The sequence below is a fragment of the Stegodyphus dumicola genome, chromosome 9 (assembly GCF_044657685.1).
Source record: "Stegodyphus dumicola isolate Sdum_Otavi_A_Nest chromosome 9, ASM4465768v1".
NCBI classification, from domain to species: domain Eukaryota; kingdom Metazoa; phylum Arthropoda; class Arachnida; order Araneae; family Eresidae; genus Stegodyphus; species Stegodyphus dumicola.
Window position 1 is genome coordinate 74,451,213 of NC_140776.1, and position 21,557 is coordinate 74,472,769.

Below are 21,557 nucleotides of genomic sequence, written 5' to 3' on the forward strand. Positions count from 1 at the left end.
TTAAATTATAGATATTATTCAAATTTTTAACTACTTTTTAAATTTCTCTCGTATCTTTTCTTTTTTAAAAAAATTTAAGAGTAAGTTTTTGTAAGAGTAAATTTTTACCTTCGGCGTTTTATCGTCTGCTACTTTACTTCGTTTAAATCGAATTGTCTAAAACTGAGAATTTTCTTTTGATATTTATTTGAATTTTATGACATTAACTGCATAATTTATTTCTAAACAAACTGTTGCTTTTGAAGTGGCTGAAAGAGCGGCTGATACTATTATCCATATTTTTAAAGCACAATATATTTTTATAGAAACATAATATTTAGAATAATCATTTTTAATAAAAGTCAAATTATGATATAAACATACAACCCTCTAGAGACTGAATTAATGGAAGTTCAATGGTTATGTAGAAATGATCTGCAGCTACTTAATGGCTGGATAAGTCAGCAGATTCTGTGGACAAGTAAGAATAATTATATAAACGACACCAACATTCTGGATTTAATAAACAACGAGGATATGATGTTTACTAAATGAATTTAAGAAGTTTTAAAACATAAAAAATCAACTCATTTTTTTCCTAAAATGTATTTTTGAGCGTAGCGTATTTTCATTATATCCTTAAAATTCTAATTTAGAATGTAATTGTCAAGAACTGAATCCTAATCATCAGTAATATAATAAGTAATTATTACGGTTATTAAAAAATCCTTCTTATAAAGTAATTGCAAATATTTCAGAAAACTTTCTGTCTGATTGCAAATACTTTTCTATGCAAATATTTTTAATTTTATATTAATCAAGATTGCACACGATATTATTTATTTTTCTTCAATTGTTACCGTCAGCTCTAGTAGAAGTTACAAATCAATTATATTTAATTAAGGATTGGATAGGATTGCATTATTTAATTATGGCAAAGCACATGAGGGCTATCTGCCTAAAGGGAAGGATGTCTTCGTGGAGCACTTTCTAAGGGAAACTGGCTCATATACACGTTACACATGGGGAAAACCATGAAACCGCCCATGCGGCCAGCCCGTTCGCGGGATTCGAACCTCGGGCTGAACTACCAGTGTTCAGCATCTTTACCGCTCGGCCGTTGGTGGGCTATTTAATTAAGGAATGACCATCTAAGTTAAGAAACAGCGTACCGTAACAACATTTCAATTATTGGCGCCGTATCTTTCATGTTATTCCCGATTGGCTAGCTACATGATTTTTAATGAGTATTCGGATTTTACTAGTAAATTCACTTGGAAATCGCGCTTAAACTAGGTTAGTTGGTTATTTGAACATAGAAAGAACATGGGAGCTATTTGATTAAGATGCTTTCATAGAGAATCTTTGTAAAGAGAACCTAAAAAACTATGAAAATCAACCATGCAGCCTGGGTTAGACTTCGCAACAAACAATTAGTATTTAACTATCTTCAAATGCTAGGCAACTGGTGAGGCTCCAATTAAATCTCCAATTTAATATTTTATTTGTAAATATTTAAAATATTTTTGTATTCTTAGACACAAAAAGCAGAATTTAAGTTTTGTTAACTCGTTAGTAAACTACCAAGCCGTAGTGCAAATGAATATTCAATTTCTTTGGCAATAATTGTATTCACTTAATATTCTTGGAATATGAGCTAAAGAAGGAACGTTCTCGGAAGATTAAAGAAGTGTTTAAATTACAAGCTCAGGATTAAAACGATTCTACAATTGCCCGAGTAGTTGACTTGTAAATGGATGTGAATTAAGCAGATGACTTTTAATCTTACGTTATTCAGCCAGAAAACGTATTCCAAATGTTTTGTATTGCATGACAATGCATCCTTTCATTATTCAATAACCAGTCGGAGAACCGCTTGTGTTCCGAAAATAAGAATGTGTACTCAATCGTCCTGCATGTTCTTCAAATTTGTCTTCTTGTGATTTTTTTTCTTTCTCAAAAACTAAAGTTGCCTCTCAAAGGAAAGTTTTTTGACATTGAAGAGACAAAATTAATATGACATCTACTTTTAGAGGCATGTCAAAAACAGATCTCTACAAACCTTCTCTTCCATTACATGTTGTGCAGTCAGACAAAAAGTTACATCAGCATAAATTCTATAATCTATTTTTATTACACTCTGATTACTTTATTAACATGCATAGTATATATAACATATACTAAATCTTTTACTTTAGCTTAAGTAATTCGGAATTTTTGACGGAATTGTTGTCGGAACTAGGACTTAGAAGATAAGTCAAATTAAATATTTCGATAACCCAGTAAATTCAAGTTCGAAATTTCAATATTTTATTTTCGGAGGGAGGGGAAATGTTTTCAGTTTTGGTCCATTGTACTAAGTATATTTGCTTCAATTTTTTATTTTTCCATAAAAGCGAAAATTTTACGCATGGTATACATATAACGCATAGCTTCAAATTAAAATTTAATAATATACAGAGTGGTTATAATTAAAGTTCCACATTGAAACGGTCATAAAAGGAAAACTACTGGATCAAATGTTAAATGGCGCTGTATACAATATTGTTAAACGAAATATGGGTCGGAATCTAACTTAACCTTTTGTTAAACGGGTGTAATATGTTGTATACCCTTAAGAAACTTTGAAGTAGGCAAATTACCATTTAAAGACGTTAAATTCGATAAATGTCGAGTGCGCCATCCCTGTAAGTGAGAATTTCGTCCGTGAAAACCACGAATTAGCGATTAGAAAATGTGAGATCGCAAATCACTCTCACAAGTGTGTAGAATCTGGAAATCGTTTTCTTACAGATCGCTAATTTGTAATTTTTTAAGCCTGAATTCGGCACTAAAACATGAAGATACTGATTCAAAACGCTTTTAATCGATTTGGGCCAAAGAAATCTCTCATGTTATCTATCTAGTTCCATTGCATTCTCCTACTATATTCGATTGCATAGCAGTCATTCCACACCGTTTAATGTGGAATGACAGCTAGTTTTATAACTGAACCATTTTTTTCTGAAGAGCAGTCGACACCTGGACCACTGCGATTGCAACTCACTTAGAGCCAATATTAAAATGTTTCGTGATACATGAACTGCAGTAACGTGGCATTTTAGATAATACGATTTTTATGCAGGGCTGGGCACCACCTCAAGTGTGTCGCATAGTTACTTAGGCAACATTTCACGAATGAACGTCTTATAGGCCAACACTTCCCCTCTTCCCACCAGACCTCAATCTCTGTGACTTTTGTCTATGTGGTTATCTCAAAAGCACTGTTTATGGTGATAATCTAAAGAATTTGGCAGAAATGAAAAATGTGATACACTGATAACATTCCTCCTGATATGCTATGTGTAACGTGTATACGAGCCAGTTTCCCTTAAAAAGTCCTCCACGAAGGCATCCCTCCCTTAAGACAGATAGTCCTCGAGTGCTTTGCTGTAATCTAATAAACCAAACCAAAACCAAACCTGATATGCTAAGAGCTGCTGTTGAGAATGCAGTAACATGATTTAACTTGCTTTCGGAAAATGCTGGACGCTACATTGAACATGCTTTGTAACACGTTTCGGAAACTATTAAACACATTTTAAACAGATGTTTTCGTGTCTTATTTCATTTAACAATATTGTATACAGCGCCATTTTTCCCCTGATGGTGAGTTTTTGGACTCTTTTTTTTTTCTCCGCCGAAAATAAATTCCCATAACCTTCTTTACACGATTCCCAAGTTTGATAACATTTGGTCCGGTAGTTTTCCTTTTATGACCATTTCAAAGTGGAACTTTAATAATAACCACCATGTAAAATAAGCTTTAAAAGTCTGACAGTTTGGTTCAAGTGTCAACTTTAAAAAATATATATATAAATATAAATTTTTATATTAATTCTCTTAGAAAGCATGTTTTAAGAAGCTAATTTTTCTCTCGCGTTATAGATTGTATAAAAAAACATGATCTTTAATAGGATTTAGATTGTTTCAGCCGATATAAGAATCGGGTTACTCTGTGGTACAGAATAATCCCTGCTGGACTGTTTTATTTCTTTGTCATTTAGCAAAAATATTTTAATTAAAATATTTATCCTTTGGACTTCGCTTTAAACTTTATTTATAGCTAAAATGACTAGAAAATGAAAAGCTGACTTTAGCTGAAACGCAATTCATGTAATTGATATTTTAAAAAATTGACAAGAATGCAAAATGTATGGAAGTCTAGCAGTCGAAAAATCTTAATTTTCTTGTGTGAGCACTGAAAATAACTGTAGAAGGAAAGAAGAAAATTAGGGAGAAAAGTAAGCAAAAATTTGCAGGGAAATTTGGCTGTCAGACGTACCAAGATGTTCAAAAAGTTGGACGCTTTCGAATATACTTTCAGGATACTTCAAAGAATTTAGGTGTTCAAAGAGAAAACACTTGGACGTGTACACCAGCAAATACCATCAATTGAGCTTGTGTTAACAGAAAAGACAAAATTAAATTTAAGTTTAACAGATTAATAATTAAATTTAACAGATTATAGTGAAGAGCGACTGGTTTTAAACTATATGATTGTGTAAATTACGTTATAGAACATCATATCGTATCATAAATGGTGAATCCCATGATTTCCTCAGTCGAATTATTTGAAGATTCAGGAGTTTATCCAGTGATGTATGTGGATGTCACTTAAAGATGTTTTTTTTCCCTTCCTGATGAAACAGCGGGCGAGCGGTAAAGTCGCTGAACACTGGTAGTTCGGTCTGAGGTTCGAATCCCACGAACGGGCTGGCTGCATGGGTGTTTTCGTGGTTTTCCCCATGTGTAACGTGTATGCAAGCCAGTTTCCCTTAGAAAGTCCTCCAGGAAGGCATCCTCCCCTTAGGCAGATAGCCGTAGTGTGCTTTGTCATAATAAAATAAACCAAAACCTTTTGATGAAACCAGTCTTTCCTTTCATCTCATACCTTCAAAATGTTTAGCCTCTAAAGACTGATAAAGGCTCTGACGAAATACTTCGTGAAGAACTTTCTAAGGGAAACCAGCTGTCATACGCGGTACACATGAGAAAATCCATGAAAACGCTCATGCAACCAGCCCGTTTACCGGGGTTCGAACCCCGGAGTGAACTACCAGTGTTCAGCAACTTTACCGCTCGGCCGTTTGTGGGCCTTTATGAAATGGAAGGCGATAACTTTATTTAAAATGATTGTGAGAAATGCCAAAATGTTTCGAAAAGTTGGATACTTTTCAATATACTTTCAGAATGCTTAAAGAAAAAGAGAAGAAAAATAAATTTTTTCGTAAAATTTAGTATTCGTATTTTTTTTAATTTAAAACTTTTCAATCTTATGATATTTGATTCTTGCGATTTCAAAAATAAAATATTTGACTAAAATATGAATAACATTTTAAGAAACCAAATTTGAAATCATTTTAATTATATTATTTAAAAATTGTGTAAAGCAATGGGCACAATGATAAAACTGTTTAAAGCAGTGTATGCAAGTCATCCTAAGTTAAAATATCGGTTATACATCTCTCTTATTTATATATATTTTTTCTGAACGGAACATTGAAAGGCGTGTAAAACTGTGCTTTACTGTATTTTTTCTTTTAATATAGTATGCAGTTTTCAAACGCATCGTAGTCTGGGTTACAAAGTATTCTTCCGAAAGAAATGCAGTTCAAATAAATAAAATCAAATTCTGGAAAATTGATATTAATAAATATATTTAAAATGCTCAGTTCGAAGGAATAAATAGAAAATTTTAAAACAATTATCTGAAGAGACAATGCAACACAAACAATTAAAATAAAAGTATAAAAATTAAAAAATGACCTAAAATAATAACTATGACGAAAAATATATATAAAGAAAACTATTTGAAAAAATAAATAAATAAATGCTGCACCTTTATTTACGCAGTTCGAATAGGTAAATGGAAATTTTTAAAACAGTTATTCGAAAAAAAAAAAAAGTGCAACTTAAACAATTAAAATGAAATTCGAAAAAGAAAAAATTACTTAAAATAATAAGTTATAATTAAAAATATAATATAAAGAATATTATTTGGAAAAAAGGAACGATGGTGACTTTTTTTCCTCTCACGGGAAAAGAAACTAGGTTGCCATATATTAAGAAGTTCGCCAAGTAAAGTATTCTTGGCACAAACTGACAAAAAAGTGCCAACATAAATTTGTGAATTTCTCCGTAAATTTCTCTCCAAATTTTACAAAATTTCATATTTAGGCGTAATTTGAGTCGTAGAATCGAAATATGTAAAAAAATTGGTATGTTATTTCAGAAAAAGTCCGATTTTGTGTCAAAAAACCTATGTTAGAATAGTGCTATATATAAATCTAATATATATCCTAAGTCGCGCTTTCGAGACATGAAGAACGCAATTTGAATTTTGTCAATCGGCCCAGTAGATCGGGAGATATAGGACTGTCCTTTTTTTTTTTTTTTTTTTTTTTTTTTTTTTTTTAGCAGGGTACATTTCTGAATACAGTCCCTATAACAGTAGAGTACCATATTCTTATATATGCTCTTCATAATTCTGTTTCATTAGAATAAAGCTTTATTTTATCGGAAAGTTGGTTGAAATCGGGGACGTTTATATTAAGCATATTCTAAGTGTTTGATGTATATTTACAATACAGCATATTTACATCTTCCAAACACATCCTTGAATGTTTGCTACCATGACCCAGATTTAGTCAGTGAACAGAGTTCAAGTTGAATTCTGTCATTTATCTTGATTGATGTTTCTTGTTTTCTGAATTAGCATATTAATGACATCAAAATAGACCAATTTTGAAATTAAAAATGTCATTACTGGAGTCTTGCAAATTTTTTGGACATTTTATACTATTATGCATATATCAGCCACTTGCTTTTACAAGTGTTGCCACTATGTGAAACTTTTTTAATTTATCTTGCATTCTCCTACAATGTGATGCTCCACATAGCAGATTTTATGCTGAAGAGTTTCAAAAATTCTTGACTAGTCTTGCCATTGTTCAAGAAATTTAACATGGATTTTAAAAGGGCTACTTTTTATATTTGCATTTGAGTGCGCACTATTCAGATATCCATCGACTGAATGATGGACATACAGTTTGAAGGAAAGAATATACAGTTATATCATCTTTCACTAAAACTTTAAATAAGATATGAGCTGAACAATTGTCTACAATCAGGATAATTTTTGCATCATCAGGTAAATCAACCGAATTCAAATGTTGCCAATCCTTGGGTATGAAATGATTTTCAAACCAGTCATTCATTAACACTTGTGTTATCTATGCTGTTTCATTTGTACAATATATAACGGAGATCTTTATTCCTTTAAATACTTGAGGTCATGTACTTTTTCTGATTACGAAAAGTTTATACTTATGTGTTAAGACCAGTTTCATCTGCATTGTAAATTTGTTCTGGAGAACTTTTCACTATTAATGAGTTTGATGAATGGTTCAGTAGCTTGAGCACCAGCTAAATTTTTCATCTGAAATTTTGTAAGTTTATTTCTTCATGAAATACTTTGTCTTGAGCCATTAGCATTGGAATGGCATGCCCTTACTGTGACACTGTCTGACCCATTCAATCATCACTTTGTCATGATCGTCACTTTTAGCATAATGAATAATTTTCTGTTTTTCCACACAAAATTAAAAAAGCTCCCTTTTCTGTTTTCTTATGTCATGTACATTTGACTTCATATATAGTTTATGAGAATCATATATAATTAACAGAGTATAACCAATGCTATACTCTTCGCATAATTTTGAGATGGATTACCTTTATCTATCTTTTGCAGCAATTCCACTTTTTGTGTAATGGACATCAAAACATGCTTTTGCTTTGTTGATCCTGTTGCAGCTCCAGAGTTAGAAACTCTTTTCAACATAGTTGAAATTAATTTTCCTAAAATTGCTGTAATAATAACAGCCTGCAAAAAATAATAAGCTGGATCAAATCAGAAAGTTAAGGAACAGCGCAATCTGCTATATTAACTGAAATTCCTTGGAATCCGTAAGGTATAATTATAGTCTAGCTTAATAGTGTCTGCTATTCATTATTGGCTATATATCATGAGATTGGCGATGAAAAACAAGTTGGTCCTCCAAATTTTGTCTTGCTTCTATCATGCACTGAGACAATAAAGCCTGAATTAGTTTAGTTATTTATTATACTTACATTTATTTCTTGCTTATGCTTAAGGCTTATTTTGAATAAATAAATTCCCACATATACTTAAGTCTTATCAAGGGCTTGCGCTGGATATCTTATAGATATAGCACCCGATGCAGTCTCTGCAGGTCCTCAATCCCTAAATTTTGAATTTTTGCTGCTCCTAAATTCTGGGTTCCAGTGCTTTCCCTAAATTCTCAACATTGTGTGATCCCTTAATTTTGTTGCTCGGTTCTTCTCTAAATTCTGCCACCCTGTTTGGCCATATGAGCTCTGGCACCAGGTCTGGATTTATAATGTGAATAACAAATCAGTGATTGATAATTCAAATAGCACTAAATGTAATCTTTTGGCCTATGACAAACCTTCATTAACAAAATCTATTTTCATATGGAAAGAAATTTTTGTTAAATTTTTCCTCATCAACATTTCTTAGCACATTTAACTTAAATCTGTAATCGTCGCCAAGCGTAATGTCATCATAGAAGGTTGCCGTACTCTTTGTTATTCAATTAGTGATGGAAAAAAAAAAAAAAGAATGTTTAGGCATTGCTGCATGAGTCATTACTCAAGTTATCATGTGTTGGTAAACATGCAGTGATGAAAGCAAAATGTAATAAATAATGATTTGCCATGTTGTGTCAGGGGTATAAAATATTAGTAGGCATAAAATCAATGATACTTCTATGTAGAATGTTTTGATTTCAGATGTATGTCAATCAGATATGCAGCCATGGAGCCAAATTATTGATCACACTATCCCAAAATTATTGTTTCTTAAATAATGAGGTATTTTATTTAGCGCCGAAGTGAAATTAAGAATCTGGACTCTTCACACTTTTTTTTTATTTATTTACTTATCAAATGTGCATATGTAAAGCATACCAAAAAAAGAAAAAAAAAAAAAAAAAAAAAAAAAAGAAAAAGAAAGAAAGAAAGGAAGAAAGCCCTTAAAAAAAGTGCTATTAGTTGCTTTGAGGTCCAGATCTCGGACTTTGCACTGTATATCTAATTTATTAAATTAGAATAGATTTAATTATGTTATGACCAAGTTAAATTTTTTATAAATATTGGAGCAACATTATAATTTATAAAAGAAAATCTATGCTATATATTACATATCTGATGAAAAAAAATTTGTTTTGCATATATTTATAGTTTATTTGTGAATATATAAAATGCTAAATAGAATTTTTTCAAGTAATAGCATTTCCAGATTGCTGTACATGTTACCTGTCATAATTAAAGATTACACAAAAATATAAATGATCTGTAATTAATTCTTAAGTCTATCTGTAATATTCAAGTGTTTATTGCATAAAAGGTGTGTATAATACATAGCCCCATATTTAATGTTTTTTTTTTTTTTAATTCCTAAATTAAAGAAGTATTCAGTGTTATTTTAGAAATCTGCAATGTGCCAGTCAAAATGTATGCTGATGCACTGTGCAGCTTTACATCCTTAAAATGTTCATGCATTAACAAAAGTGCAATCATATGGTCAAAAAGATGTGAAATTAACAGCATTTCCAGCTTACTGAACCTAAATGGGAAAGAAACATGTAAAGATCTTTTCCCGCATATAGTTGATATAAGGCAACATCATAATTTCTTTGTAATTCAACTCGGATAATATATATCTCGCAAAGAACAATTTTTGTTGCATGTGAATATTGAGAAAAGAATAATTATAGCTTGGCAAATTAATGAGCAGAATGTATTTAGATTTCTTCATTATTTGAAAAATTTATGGATATATGTAACAAGTACTTTTCTGGTAACAGGAATTTGGAGGTTCCGGATTTAATAAGTAAATAATCTGAAAATAATTTTTTATCAAAAAATTATCAGCAAAGGTGTAAAATATTTTTTTATTTTAATACGAAGTTAGTTTCTCCTGTGGTACTGGGCACAGCATTAAAAAAAAATTGTGGTTATTTCTACATACTTTTATTTTTAATTAACTGATTCCAAAAAGAATGAAAACTAGAGAAAAGAATTAAGAATCCTTGATTTCAAGATTGTAAAGTATCATTTCAGCTTTTATTCATAATGAACTTATGTATATCATTATAATTACACTGAATTAGTACATATTTAGTTTAAAGTATGATAATTTGACAGTTTTTTATATGTAAATCCAAAAATATATTTACAGATCACATTAGGGATAATATAACTAGGAAATTATCAAATTTCCTATTTATATTATTTTGTAGTAACATGCAAATTGCAGTTATTAATGTATGTATTTTTTTTAAAAAAAATTTCTAATATATTTTCAATACTTGCATAATATCACGCCTTAGTAGAAGTCTCCAAACTCTAGCAACCATGCGCATAACTGTTCTTTAGGTAACCGTATCCATTTATAACGAAATAAATGTCCAAAGGAGCAATTTATTTCGTTTTGGCATTTTGCATTGATTCACTATCAGCGAATCACTTTTTAAATTGTTGCTACCAAATATTAGAGCCCTGTATTATATTTGAAGAAATTAAGTAATGAAGAATAAGTATAAATGTATGTATGTTTCTCACATTGTGATAAAACAATGGTACCTAGAGCCATTAAATTTTGAATAACGTACATCTCTACCCGAATATGGGCATCTGGATGCCCAAATTTGGAATTTGTTTTATTGTTTATTTTTGTAAAGCATTGATGAGTTTTGATTAAGAAACTGAATGATTTCAAAGTGAGCAATGGCAGCACTGTATGGGAAAAAAAGTTTTTCTCCAGCACGCGAGACTGTATTGAAAATTCTAAAGATATGCTCTTTTAAATATTTTGTGATAATGCTGTTGAATTAAATTTTATGGTTAAGTGCAAACATGATATTTAATAAATAAAGGTAACACACAAAACATTAAATAAAGCCCCTTTGGGCATCTGAAATTTTTTTTTTTTTAAATATTATTTTTGCTTAGAAGGTAAACTACTGTACATTACAAACAGAGGTCAGAAACATGAGGGAAAGTTGTGGAGAATTGGCAAAACAAATGATCCTTCATTTATCTTTTCTGTTAGAAGTGTTTGCTCAGAGGTATAATAAATCATTTAAAAATACACCAGTGTTTCTCAATCATATTTTACAAAAAGTGTTATTTTATCAAATTGGTATAAATGAGGGGGGAATACATTTTCAACTGTGTTTTACAATGGCAGTTGCAAAATTCAAAACTGCACTTCTTATGTATACTCTCATCCTACCTCCACTTACATATTGCATATTGCATCAACATACATATTGCATATTGCATCTCATCCTACCTCCACTTACATGTTACATATTGCATCAACAATTAAATTTAATGATACAGGGAAATTTTTTAGTAACATGCAAATTGCAGTTATTAATGTATGTATTTTTTTAAAAAAATTTCTAGTAAATTTTCGATACTTGCATAATATCACACCTTAGTAGAAGTCTCCAAACTCTAGCAACCATGCATATAACTGTTCTTTAGGTAACCACATTCATTATAAGCTGCAGTCCGAAATTCATCAAATCACTTTCCCCCCCCCTCTCCTGTAAAAAACTGCCAAATTGCACCAGGTGCTTGTGCTAATATGCAAGTACCTATTTTTCAATATTTTGATTCAGTTTTTGCTAATTTACATTAATGAAAGAAATGCAGAAACAAATACAAGAGATTTCATCAAATTATTTTTAGGCGAGTTTCAGTTTTATTTTACAACTACAATTTAGTTGTATCAATTGATAACAGTATTTTTATTCTAGAGAGTATTTTGTAATTTTTCCAAAAAGAAAATTCCTTTTAAAGAATTAGATTGTTGTCTCAAGTTTTAGATTGCAAACCTATTTTATTGTAATTAATTCTATCTCTTTAAACTGTGATCTGTCTATTTCAATCATGGAGGTAGGAATAGAAGGAAATGCCTTTTTCATCCATGACTGACACAGTACTTTTGAGGTTTGATAAGGGAGTATAACATTTAAGAAACTGTGGCACATTTGTTTATATTCAGATCACATTACTTTGACAGCTTCTTAGGAAATTAAAAATTGGGTATATTTTCTAATTATTAGGAATATCTGAAATGTATTACAATATTTTCAATGAAGAAATCTGAAGTGCATTAAACGTTTTACATAAAATACCACATTTTCATACTTATAGAATAGTATACACTTTTAGCAGGTAATTCATAGCAAATGAAAGATGCCACTGTATTTTGAGCATAAAAAGCTTATCTTTCAGTTAGAAATAATATTGATATGAAATTAATAGACTATTAATATTGTGCGCAAAAATAAAGAACAAGAAAATGGTTGCTTCAGAAATTAAGCAGGTCATCTACAAAGGCTTACAGAGGGAACTGTATTCACCATTTTTTATGAAAAGTGGTTTAAATGGTTAAAATTGAAAATTGGATGAGAATAGCATCAACAGCAAATTGCATCCATGAAGTTAGGAAAGGTAGTTTCGTTTGGTTATTTGGATATGCAAGCACACAAGAACTATCTGCCTAAGAGAAAGGATGCCTTTGTGGAGAACTTTCTAAGGATAACTTATTCATATTCATGTTACACATGGGGGAAACTATAAAAATCAACCATGCAGCGAACCCATTTGCTTGAATTTGAACAAAGGATGAGCTACCAATATTCGGCAGTCTTTAACCACTTGGCCATTGCTCGGATTTCAAGTCAAGAAGAATTTAAGAATGATGAATTAAAAGTATATTTTATTAATATTACATTAAAATAATGCATATAGTTTTTATTTAATGTATATAATGAAATAAAATTCATAGACAAATACAGTGAATGCACAGGAAATAAATGAATGAGATGCAATGAGACTTCAAATGAGATTTGTATATATCAGAAAAGGAAAAATTTATATTATCAATACATACCTGTTTAGAAATGTATTTTATTCTAATTAACTATAAATGTATATGAAAATGAGTGATACATACATTCATAAACTCCTATAATTATTATTCTATCAAGAAATCTAATTATAGAATATGCATCAGACAATGAGTTTAACATTTAATTGTGTAACAGATTACAAGTATTATTGGCAAATATATTTATGAATTATTCATGCAGAAATTATTGGAAAACAGTGTATTAAATGGTTATGAAAGGCATAGTATATGATATGCTATGCATACTTTTAAGACTTGAAAATAAAAATTTTAGACTGTGTATTGTTAAAATAATTAACAAAATTTTGATAAATATTAAAATAATTATTTCCTAATATTTCATAATTCATTTGCAAGTTTTAGAGAATGTTAATATATTTGTTTTCCCTATTCTCTTCCTTAACTCACATAAAAAGTCATTTATTCATAAATATTTCAGAGACCTTTTTGTAAACAGAAAAGAAATAATATGTGATTTTAATAATAATAATACAGTTAATTTTAATTTTTGTAATCGTCAATCAAATAAAAATTTCTTTCTAATGTAATTAATGAAAACTTATGCTAAATTAAAATTATTCTGAGCACAGGAAAATTAATAGCATTTAATTAATAATTAAGGGACTTTAGAATGAAATATTATTTTAAAACATGATCTTTCAAATAATTAGGACTTTGAAATGTTGTAGAAGAAGAAATTATATATTTTGTTTTCCTTCCTTTGTTTGTGGTTTTGGTATACTTTTCTGTTATTGAGAAAAAAGCTGATCGGTTTCAGATATTTTATCATATACATGATTTATTGTGTTTTTATTGATGCTATTGCATTTCTGAAATATTTTATTAAATGCATTATTTTTTCCTTGTTATTATTCAATATAATGAATTATATTAACATAAAATTTATTTCTTGAATAGCATTTGTTCCGAGAAAAAGAAAAAAGGCCATCTCCTCTTGTTTCTAATACATTTTCTGTCTTGTGTCTAGTGCCTTTGCTATTATTATTTATTTTGGTAAGCATTATTTTTCTTCATTTATTGATATGTTATTCAATTATTTATTTTTTTAACATGCAACACATGAATTTTTAAGTTCTTGAAAATCCTTTAATGAATAAAAGTATTAGATAAAGGTTTCCATATCACTAGCAACACAACTTTAGAAAAGTTGTAAATTTGGGAATAGTTTGTATGGTAATCATAATTTATCAGAAATCTTCAGAACAGCATTTTGCAACATTTCCTTTTGATTATGATCACATTAGTGATGTTTTGGAGTTGAGCACCATAGCTTTTCTGAAGAAGTGTTGCTGAAAGTACCATTGTAATCTGGAGTATTCTATAAATGTATTCTCAAGATAATTTTCTTTTTATGATTTGATCAGTGTGTTAATATATTCACATACATATAACTGTACAATTATCTTTTTATAGTGGATCAAGTTGGGAGCTAATTTATCAAATTTCCCACTCTCTGTGTACCCTATAGCCTTCCATCTAGGTCTTTTAGGTAATGCTACATATTTAAGAGAAAATTTATTTAAAAACAAATTATACTACTTTTTAATTAATTTTTCAGATTGTTACTGATTTTAATATATAAACTGTTATTTTGTCTTTAATCATTTTTTCCCCTTATTATATGTAAAATGTCTAAGAATTTCTGTAGCATCTTCAAGTTGCATATTAGATATCTACATTAAAATTATTCTTTTCAGATACAGTATTAATATTTCTTGTATTATTTTAAAGGGATTTTTTATAATTGAAAATATTTAACACATGATGAGTAATGTTAGTTTTTTTCTATTACCTTTGATGCTTTTTAGCTATTTTTGGCCTTTTCATCTGCTTTTGGCTACACATGAATATGTTTACTACGCTGAAATATCTGCTGGGATTAGGACTTTTTACATTCTTAAGTGGACACAGATTGCTAAGCAAATTAGCTGAAGGAAAATAATTTTATAAAAGGTAATTTTTTATAAAATTTAATAAATCTCTTTTAATTTAAATCATTTTTGTGATTTCAGAAAATCAAATTTGGGAATATATTTTTAGAATGAGCTTAAATCTGGAAGATTTCTGTTACTATTTTCTGATCAAAAATTTTTAATTGGTAAAAGTAACAGTAATCCAAGAGCTCAACAGCATGGCATTTTGGATCTGGTCATGAAAAAAAATTCATAAATGTGTAAAAGTGATCATGCCACTCTAAGGGTTATGCACTTTATTTTTTAAAACTTAATTTTGAAGCTAAGAATTGCAATTAAAAAAAAAAGGTTAGTATGTATGAGATTGTGAAACTCTTCTTTTTTTCTTATAAAACTTCAAAAAATGGATTTGTCTTTACTTTATATCTCAGCCAACATTGTGAGAAGTGATAAATTTTTTGAAAATAAATTAATTTTGAAGTAAATTAAAATTCTGTGGCTGTTATTGCATAAAATATACATTTTTTGTTATTAATGTAATGTAAAATCTACAGGAATTAAAAATATTTGAATTATGTGTTACATTTCAAAAATATAATAAGAAACAATTACATTAATGGTTAATGAAATTGCCAATAGGAAAAGTACTGCATACTAGGTATAAAGATATAAAAATATACACAAAAGATAACATGATCTCGGAAGCAGAGCAATTAATAAAGAATTTGTGGGTTCCATTGTGATCTTCTTCAATAGGTCACTGCATCACTGCAAGGCCATAACATGGTCTGGCATATTAAGTCCAACAGATGCCTTATGTTGTGCTGCGACACTTGAATCCATGTTTTACTATGGCAAAAGGTCACATATCATCTGCTCCCAAATACAGTAGAGTCCCGCAAACTGGACTTCTGATATCTCGACATTCCATATTACTCAACTTTTTAAAGATATCTTTGGGCTAGATACAGCAAATATTACATACAGTACATATAATTATTATTTACACATATGTCTTTTCAGTTCTGTTCAGATTTGAGTATTCATTTTCTATAATTTTTGCCGTTTTTGCATTGTGACATTAATTTTTGGAACTGCCTAACAAATTTCAAGATATGTTGTAACACTTGGCAATGCTGTTTGCTACTTTTGAAGATATGAAGAAAGTCAGGTAGCAGCTGGCCACAGGCTCACATTCCTTTCTATTATTGCAAAAAGTTAGGAGACTTCTGAAATGTCTGAAATTTTATGACTGCATCTTATTGCAAACTAAACTTACACCATTTCATTGCGGGCATAATTCCTCAGTTCACATCCACGCGTATAAGTGTTACATATTTTGAGGAACTTTTGATATTCTGTGAAGTAAAAATGTTCCAAAGGAAAAGAAAACAAACGAATGTGACAATGGAAATGAAACTAGATGCCTTAAAGAGACTGGATACAATATACTGAGACTGGATACAGTGAAAAGTGTAAACAAAATTACTAGGGATTTAGGTGTTGGATAGACTACTTTGATAGGGTGGAAAATGAAGAGGTCCGAAATTGAGTCTTGGTGTGTGAAAACAGCGTGTATGGATAGTTTAAAGGAAAGAAAAAGAATGTAAGGTGGTGAATATGAAAAAGTGAGTGAGGCACTTTTGTGGTTACGATTACAAAAAAGTGAGCAAATTTGTGGCTCAGGCAGCAAAGGGAACACCCATTTTAGGACCAATTTTACAAGAGAAAGCCCTAAAATTTTATGATGAATTTCAAGGACAGCCTGGATTTATTATTAGTGCTGGCTGGCTCGACAGATAGAAAGAGCAGTATGGCATCAGGCAGTTAAAACGTTTGCAGGGAAAAGCTATCTGCTAACTTGGAAAATGCTGCAATATTCAAGGATATTTTCCAAAAACTGATTTAAAAGAAAGGTACATCTGGAGATCAAATTTATATTTGGGATGAATACTGATTTGAATTTTCTAATGTTACCTTTGAAAAGACTGGCATCCAGGGAAGAAAAATCTGCACCTGGCTACAAAAGAAGCAAGGAGAGAGTCACAAATCTTGGCATGCTACAATACAACAGGCAGCCATACGCTTAAATTAACGTTTGTAGGCAAATCAAAATATCCCTGGGCATTTAAAACTTAAAAAAATCCAAATGGTACCAAAATAAAATATGATCTTCCTGCTTGGTACTGAAATCCGTTAAGTGCATGGAGGAATGGAGCAATATTTAATGATTGATTTCATCAGCAGTTTGTTCCATCAGTGGAAAAGTTTTTTAAATCAAAAAATCTATTAAGGAAGGCGATTCTCATTCTAGACAATGCCTCATCCCATCCTGATGCAAAACAGTTACAAGACAAAGATATAAGAGCCACATTTCTCCCTGCTAATGCAACTTCAGTGTGTCGGCTGATAGAGCAGGGCATTTTGGAGGCATTGAAGGAAAAATGCAAACTCTTTCATCTCTTGTCTTAGCCATGAAGAAAGGGTGTGATATGATCGAAACTCTGAAGAAAATAGATATGTTGGATGGATAGCTCATTCTTGGAGTAAAATTGAGCAGATAAGCCTTGTTCGTTCCTAGGTTCAGGAAACAAATTTCACGAAAGCAGAGAAGAGACAGAAAATTGTGAAGTAATTGACTTCAGAAAATTCCAGGCTGCGAAGAAGTTAGTGATGGTGATGTTGAAGAATGGATGAGACAAGATGAAAATTGCAAAATTTTTGGACATGCAGAAATAGTTGCACTGGTGAAGGACGATGTAGACAAAAATGAAGATGAATCAGCAATGGAGAAGTAAAATGAAGGCTGCTGAAGTGAAGGACTGAAGGCTGCTGAAGGAATGCTTCGTTACATGAAGGAGCAAAGGTATGGATATTTTGTTCCTCTGTTGCCTGCGGGATGAAGCTGCATGACGATGGAATGAGTGGGAAAGACAATCTACCAAGAACTACTAATAATTTCTCTTCATTTTTGTATGTAAGTTTTTTACTCAATTATCTTAAGGTATTTGTTCTTAGACTAGAAGAGAAACACGCTAATGTGACAATCAAAATCGTAAAAACAACCTTGTATTTAGCATAGGTATAACAACCTTGTATTTAGCATAGGTATCCTACGCTAAATACAAGGTTGTTTTTACGATTTTGATTGTATTTGTTCTTTTTGTAACTCCTATTGTGCTAGAGCTTGACATAAAAAAAATCAACATTAATTTAATTGTAATCTCTACTTTTCAGTGTCCAATATTATGGTACAAATGCCTAGAGTAATTTACAATTAAATATTAAGAGTTCTGAAAAACCCACCCCTTATTCCGTAAAACTTGACACTCTCTCAGTCCACATTATCTCTAGTTTGTGGAACTGTACTGTATACCGGTTTAGAGAAGAGTCACTACATGATGCAGGCAATCAATCAAATTGCCTTTCAGAATGTTGAAATTATTCAAGTCTTTTTCTGAAATGTAAAACTCCCCAGGTGCGAGTTCAAACAAAAAATTAATCTGTTCAGGCATAGCACAAGCAGCGACCTTTTTTAACATATATGTAAACAATATGCCAGAAGCAATAAACTGCAATTTAGTCAAGTATGCTGATGGCATGGTCCTAATGATGAAATCAATTGGGCCACAACATCAGATTCTAATATGTAAAGATCATTGAGATTGCAGATTCACTTCTTGGGTGCATCTTGTAATGGTTTTCAGTTGTCCAAATTATAGATCAGGTTGCAGTTAGATGTAAACATCCAACAGCAACCTGATCTATAATTTGGTTAGTGATTCTTTAACCTTTTCAACCAGTAGTAGTCTGCTTGGCCCTTTCTGAACTGAGTTCCATCATGTATCCACTGTTGCAACCATTGTTTAATGTTATTGTCTGAATGATTCATGTGGCAAGCTATATGTCATGCTGATCATTCTGTGATTTTTTTTTCTCTTGATAGGCCTTTCTGATAGGTTTCTTGATAGGCCTGATAGGCCTTTCTGACTATCATGTGTTTTAATCTAAACAGTTTTAGTGTTTTGAGTTTGATGAATTCTGTATATGACAATATTTCATAATTAAAAATGTTAATTTTTTTCAAAGGTACATTCCAATATAGTTGCTGACTTTATGAGAAAGCAGAAACCACTGTTTCATCGCATTTCTTCATTACTGGATTGTTGGAAGAGAGATGACAGCAACTATGAACTGAAGGAGGAACAATTAATTGCATTTTGATACATGAAATGTAAATTATTCTTACCACTTAGATCAAAATAAATTTTTTTAAATAATTGTCGTATTTTTCATTGTGATATATGAATGAACTGTTCTTAAAATAATTTTAAAAGATTAACATAGTCACTCTTCCTAATTTAATAATATATTTTCACAATTTTTTTTTTTTTTTTTTTTTTTTTTTTTTTTAAATTTCGATTAACACAATCAATATTCTAGGTGAAGGAGCAGCCTGAAAATGCTTTTTTGATATAGAAATCATTTCATACAATGGAACATACTAGCAAACTGCTTCGTTTTATAAATATCTAGCTTAGAAAGTACAGGGTATTTCATATTGAATGAGACAAAAGAGTACAAATTCTATAACTGATTTATTAAGCCCAAACAAATTAATTCTGAAACTACAATTATACAAATTTTAACTGACAACAACAAAAAATATTCCAGTTACAAAATCGCCACTAGAGGCACTGTTAATCAAAACGGCAGCATCCATTTCATGAAAATATACTCTGTTTTGTAATATTATCATTTCTGCACAAAACTACGTCATAATCTCAGTATTGAACGGCGAGTAAAGCAGTTTTAGGACACGTTGGGTTGCTTGTATAAGAAAACCAGCCCAAACTTAAGTGGTTGAAAAAAATTTGTGAAACGTTTTTACAGAGTTCCACAAAATTAACATGTCATGCAAGTTCTGAACTCAATGTGCCTCATGTAACAGTGTGGCATGTGTTGCAAAAATGTCTACTATTAACCTTTCAGATGGGGCAGGCCTTAAAACCTTCCGACAAACTGTTGCATAAAGCTCTCTATGAGAATTTGCAACAACAGATTTGTGTTTATGAATAAAGCCATTTTTCATGTTTCTGGCAAAGTTAATCGCCATGATTTACGATTTTGGGGGCACAGAATATCGACATGGTATTATGGAACTTCAGCGTAATTCTCCAAATGTGAACATTTTCAGTGATTACAGCAAAGCCTTGAGAGTTATCTGTCTTCGTGGAGGACTTTCTAAGAGAAACTGGCTTGTTACGCAAGGTGAAAATGCCCATGCAGCCAGCCCGTTTGTGGGATTTGAACCTTCGACCAAACTACCTGTGTTCAGTGACTTTAAGGGCCATTCCCACTGGGGCTTATCTGAGTTAACGGGGTCAGTTCCCTGTGTCGACTAGCTCCACTATGCCTGCTGTTCAGATTTTTCAACTTGCTGCCCAATGGGGAAAAACTGGTTTTGGAGCTGGGTCGGCTACGTTAGTTTCCTCGTTAGCTCAGATAAACCCCAGTGGGAACGGCCCTTTACCACTGGTGGGTCTGCTTTGATCTTTAGAAAAGCTACAAAAAATATTGAAATCTTTTGTTTAAATACTATACATGATGTTTCAGAAATAATGATCTATCAAGATTCAGTGTAGTTAAATGAGTGGTTTTCTGCCAAACCAGGTATTTTCATTGCATACCACTCAGTTAACTGGACTGGGAATTGGCTGTTGAAGACTGAAATGATATGACAGTTAAATGTTTCTTACACTGTCATCACATAACCTACAGGCTTTGCACACAAATGAAAGATGTCATCAACAGGTTACGGAACTTTCTTTAATGACTTTACAATATCAAAAAGAGCAATTCATTAGTTATAACTCATTCTGGTAATCACTTTCTGACTATTTAATTGAAGAATGAAACTGAAAATGCATCTCAACTTATTGCCAAATATTTTATTACAACTACAAGGTGGACTTTTTCACTGCTTAAAAATGAATCTAAATTTTTGTATATGTAATGAAATTGTCAGTGTTGTGGAAGAAACATGACCAATCCAGCATTCTTGAAAGGGCCATTTACATGGCTTAATTGAGAATCTGTTTGGGTGCCTGCACAGAGATTTGTTAATGGATTACTGAATGTTCAGATATATAAGCCCTTGATCAGCTCGTCAGACAACTTGCTTCTCCACAGGTGATTAAATAAACAATAATGATGGCTATATAGATAATCTGTGTCAATTAATACCTAAAAAATTATTAGATTCAGAAAGTGTACCACTTATTTATCTGTTATCATAACTCAGAATGACAATATTTATGGGATAGCTAGTTTCACTATCTGTCCCTCCAAAAATTATTATATGAACTCTAATAGGAGATAAGGCATTCATAGACTTTGCTTCCAGCTGATAACTTGATTAACAGCATAGAAAAGATGTGTTCAAGGTGCCCATATTCTGTACTTTTCCATTACAACTATATCACTTCAACACTAATTTTTTGTTTTGATATATTTCCTCAGTGCCATGCATCGCAAGTTTGATTTGGTTCTTGGTATTCGGTAATTCTTTG

The 21,557-nt window shown here is 31.1% G+C and overlaps 1 protein-coding gene across 1 annotated transcript in view; it reads left to right on the forward strand.

Annotated features, from left to right (window-relative positions):
* OstDelta (oligosaccharide transferase delta subunit) overlaps window positions 1-19,265 on the forward strand; it is a 77,844-nt gene extending 58,579 nt beyond the window's left edge. The window contains exons 15-18 of the mRNA XM_085823623.1: window positions 13,970-14,065; window positions 14,486-14,561; window positions 14,881-15,025; window positions 19,075-19,265. Coding sequence (XP_085679749.1) covers window positions 13,970-14,065; window positions 14,486-14,561; window positions 14,881-15,014 — 306 coding nt within the window. The 3' untranslated portion in view covers window positions 15,015-15,025; window positions 19,075-19,265. The remainder of the gene's footprint in view (window positions 1-13,969; window positions 14,066-14,485; window positions 14,562-14,880; window positions 15,026-19,074) is intronic.
* Window positions 19,266-21,557: the final 2,292 nt, after the last annotated feature.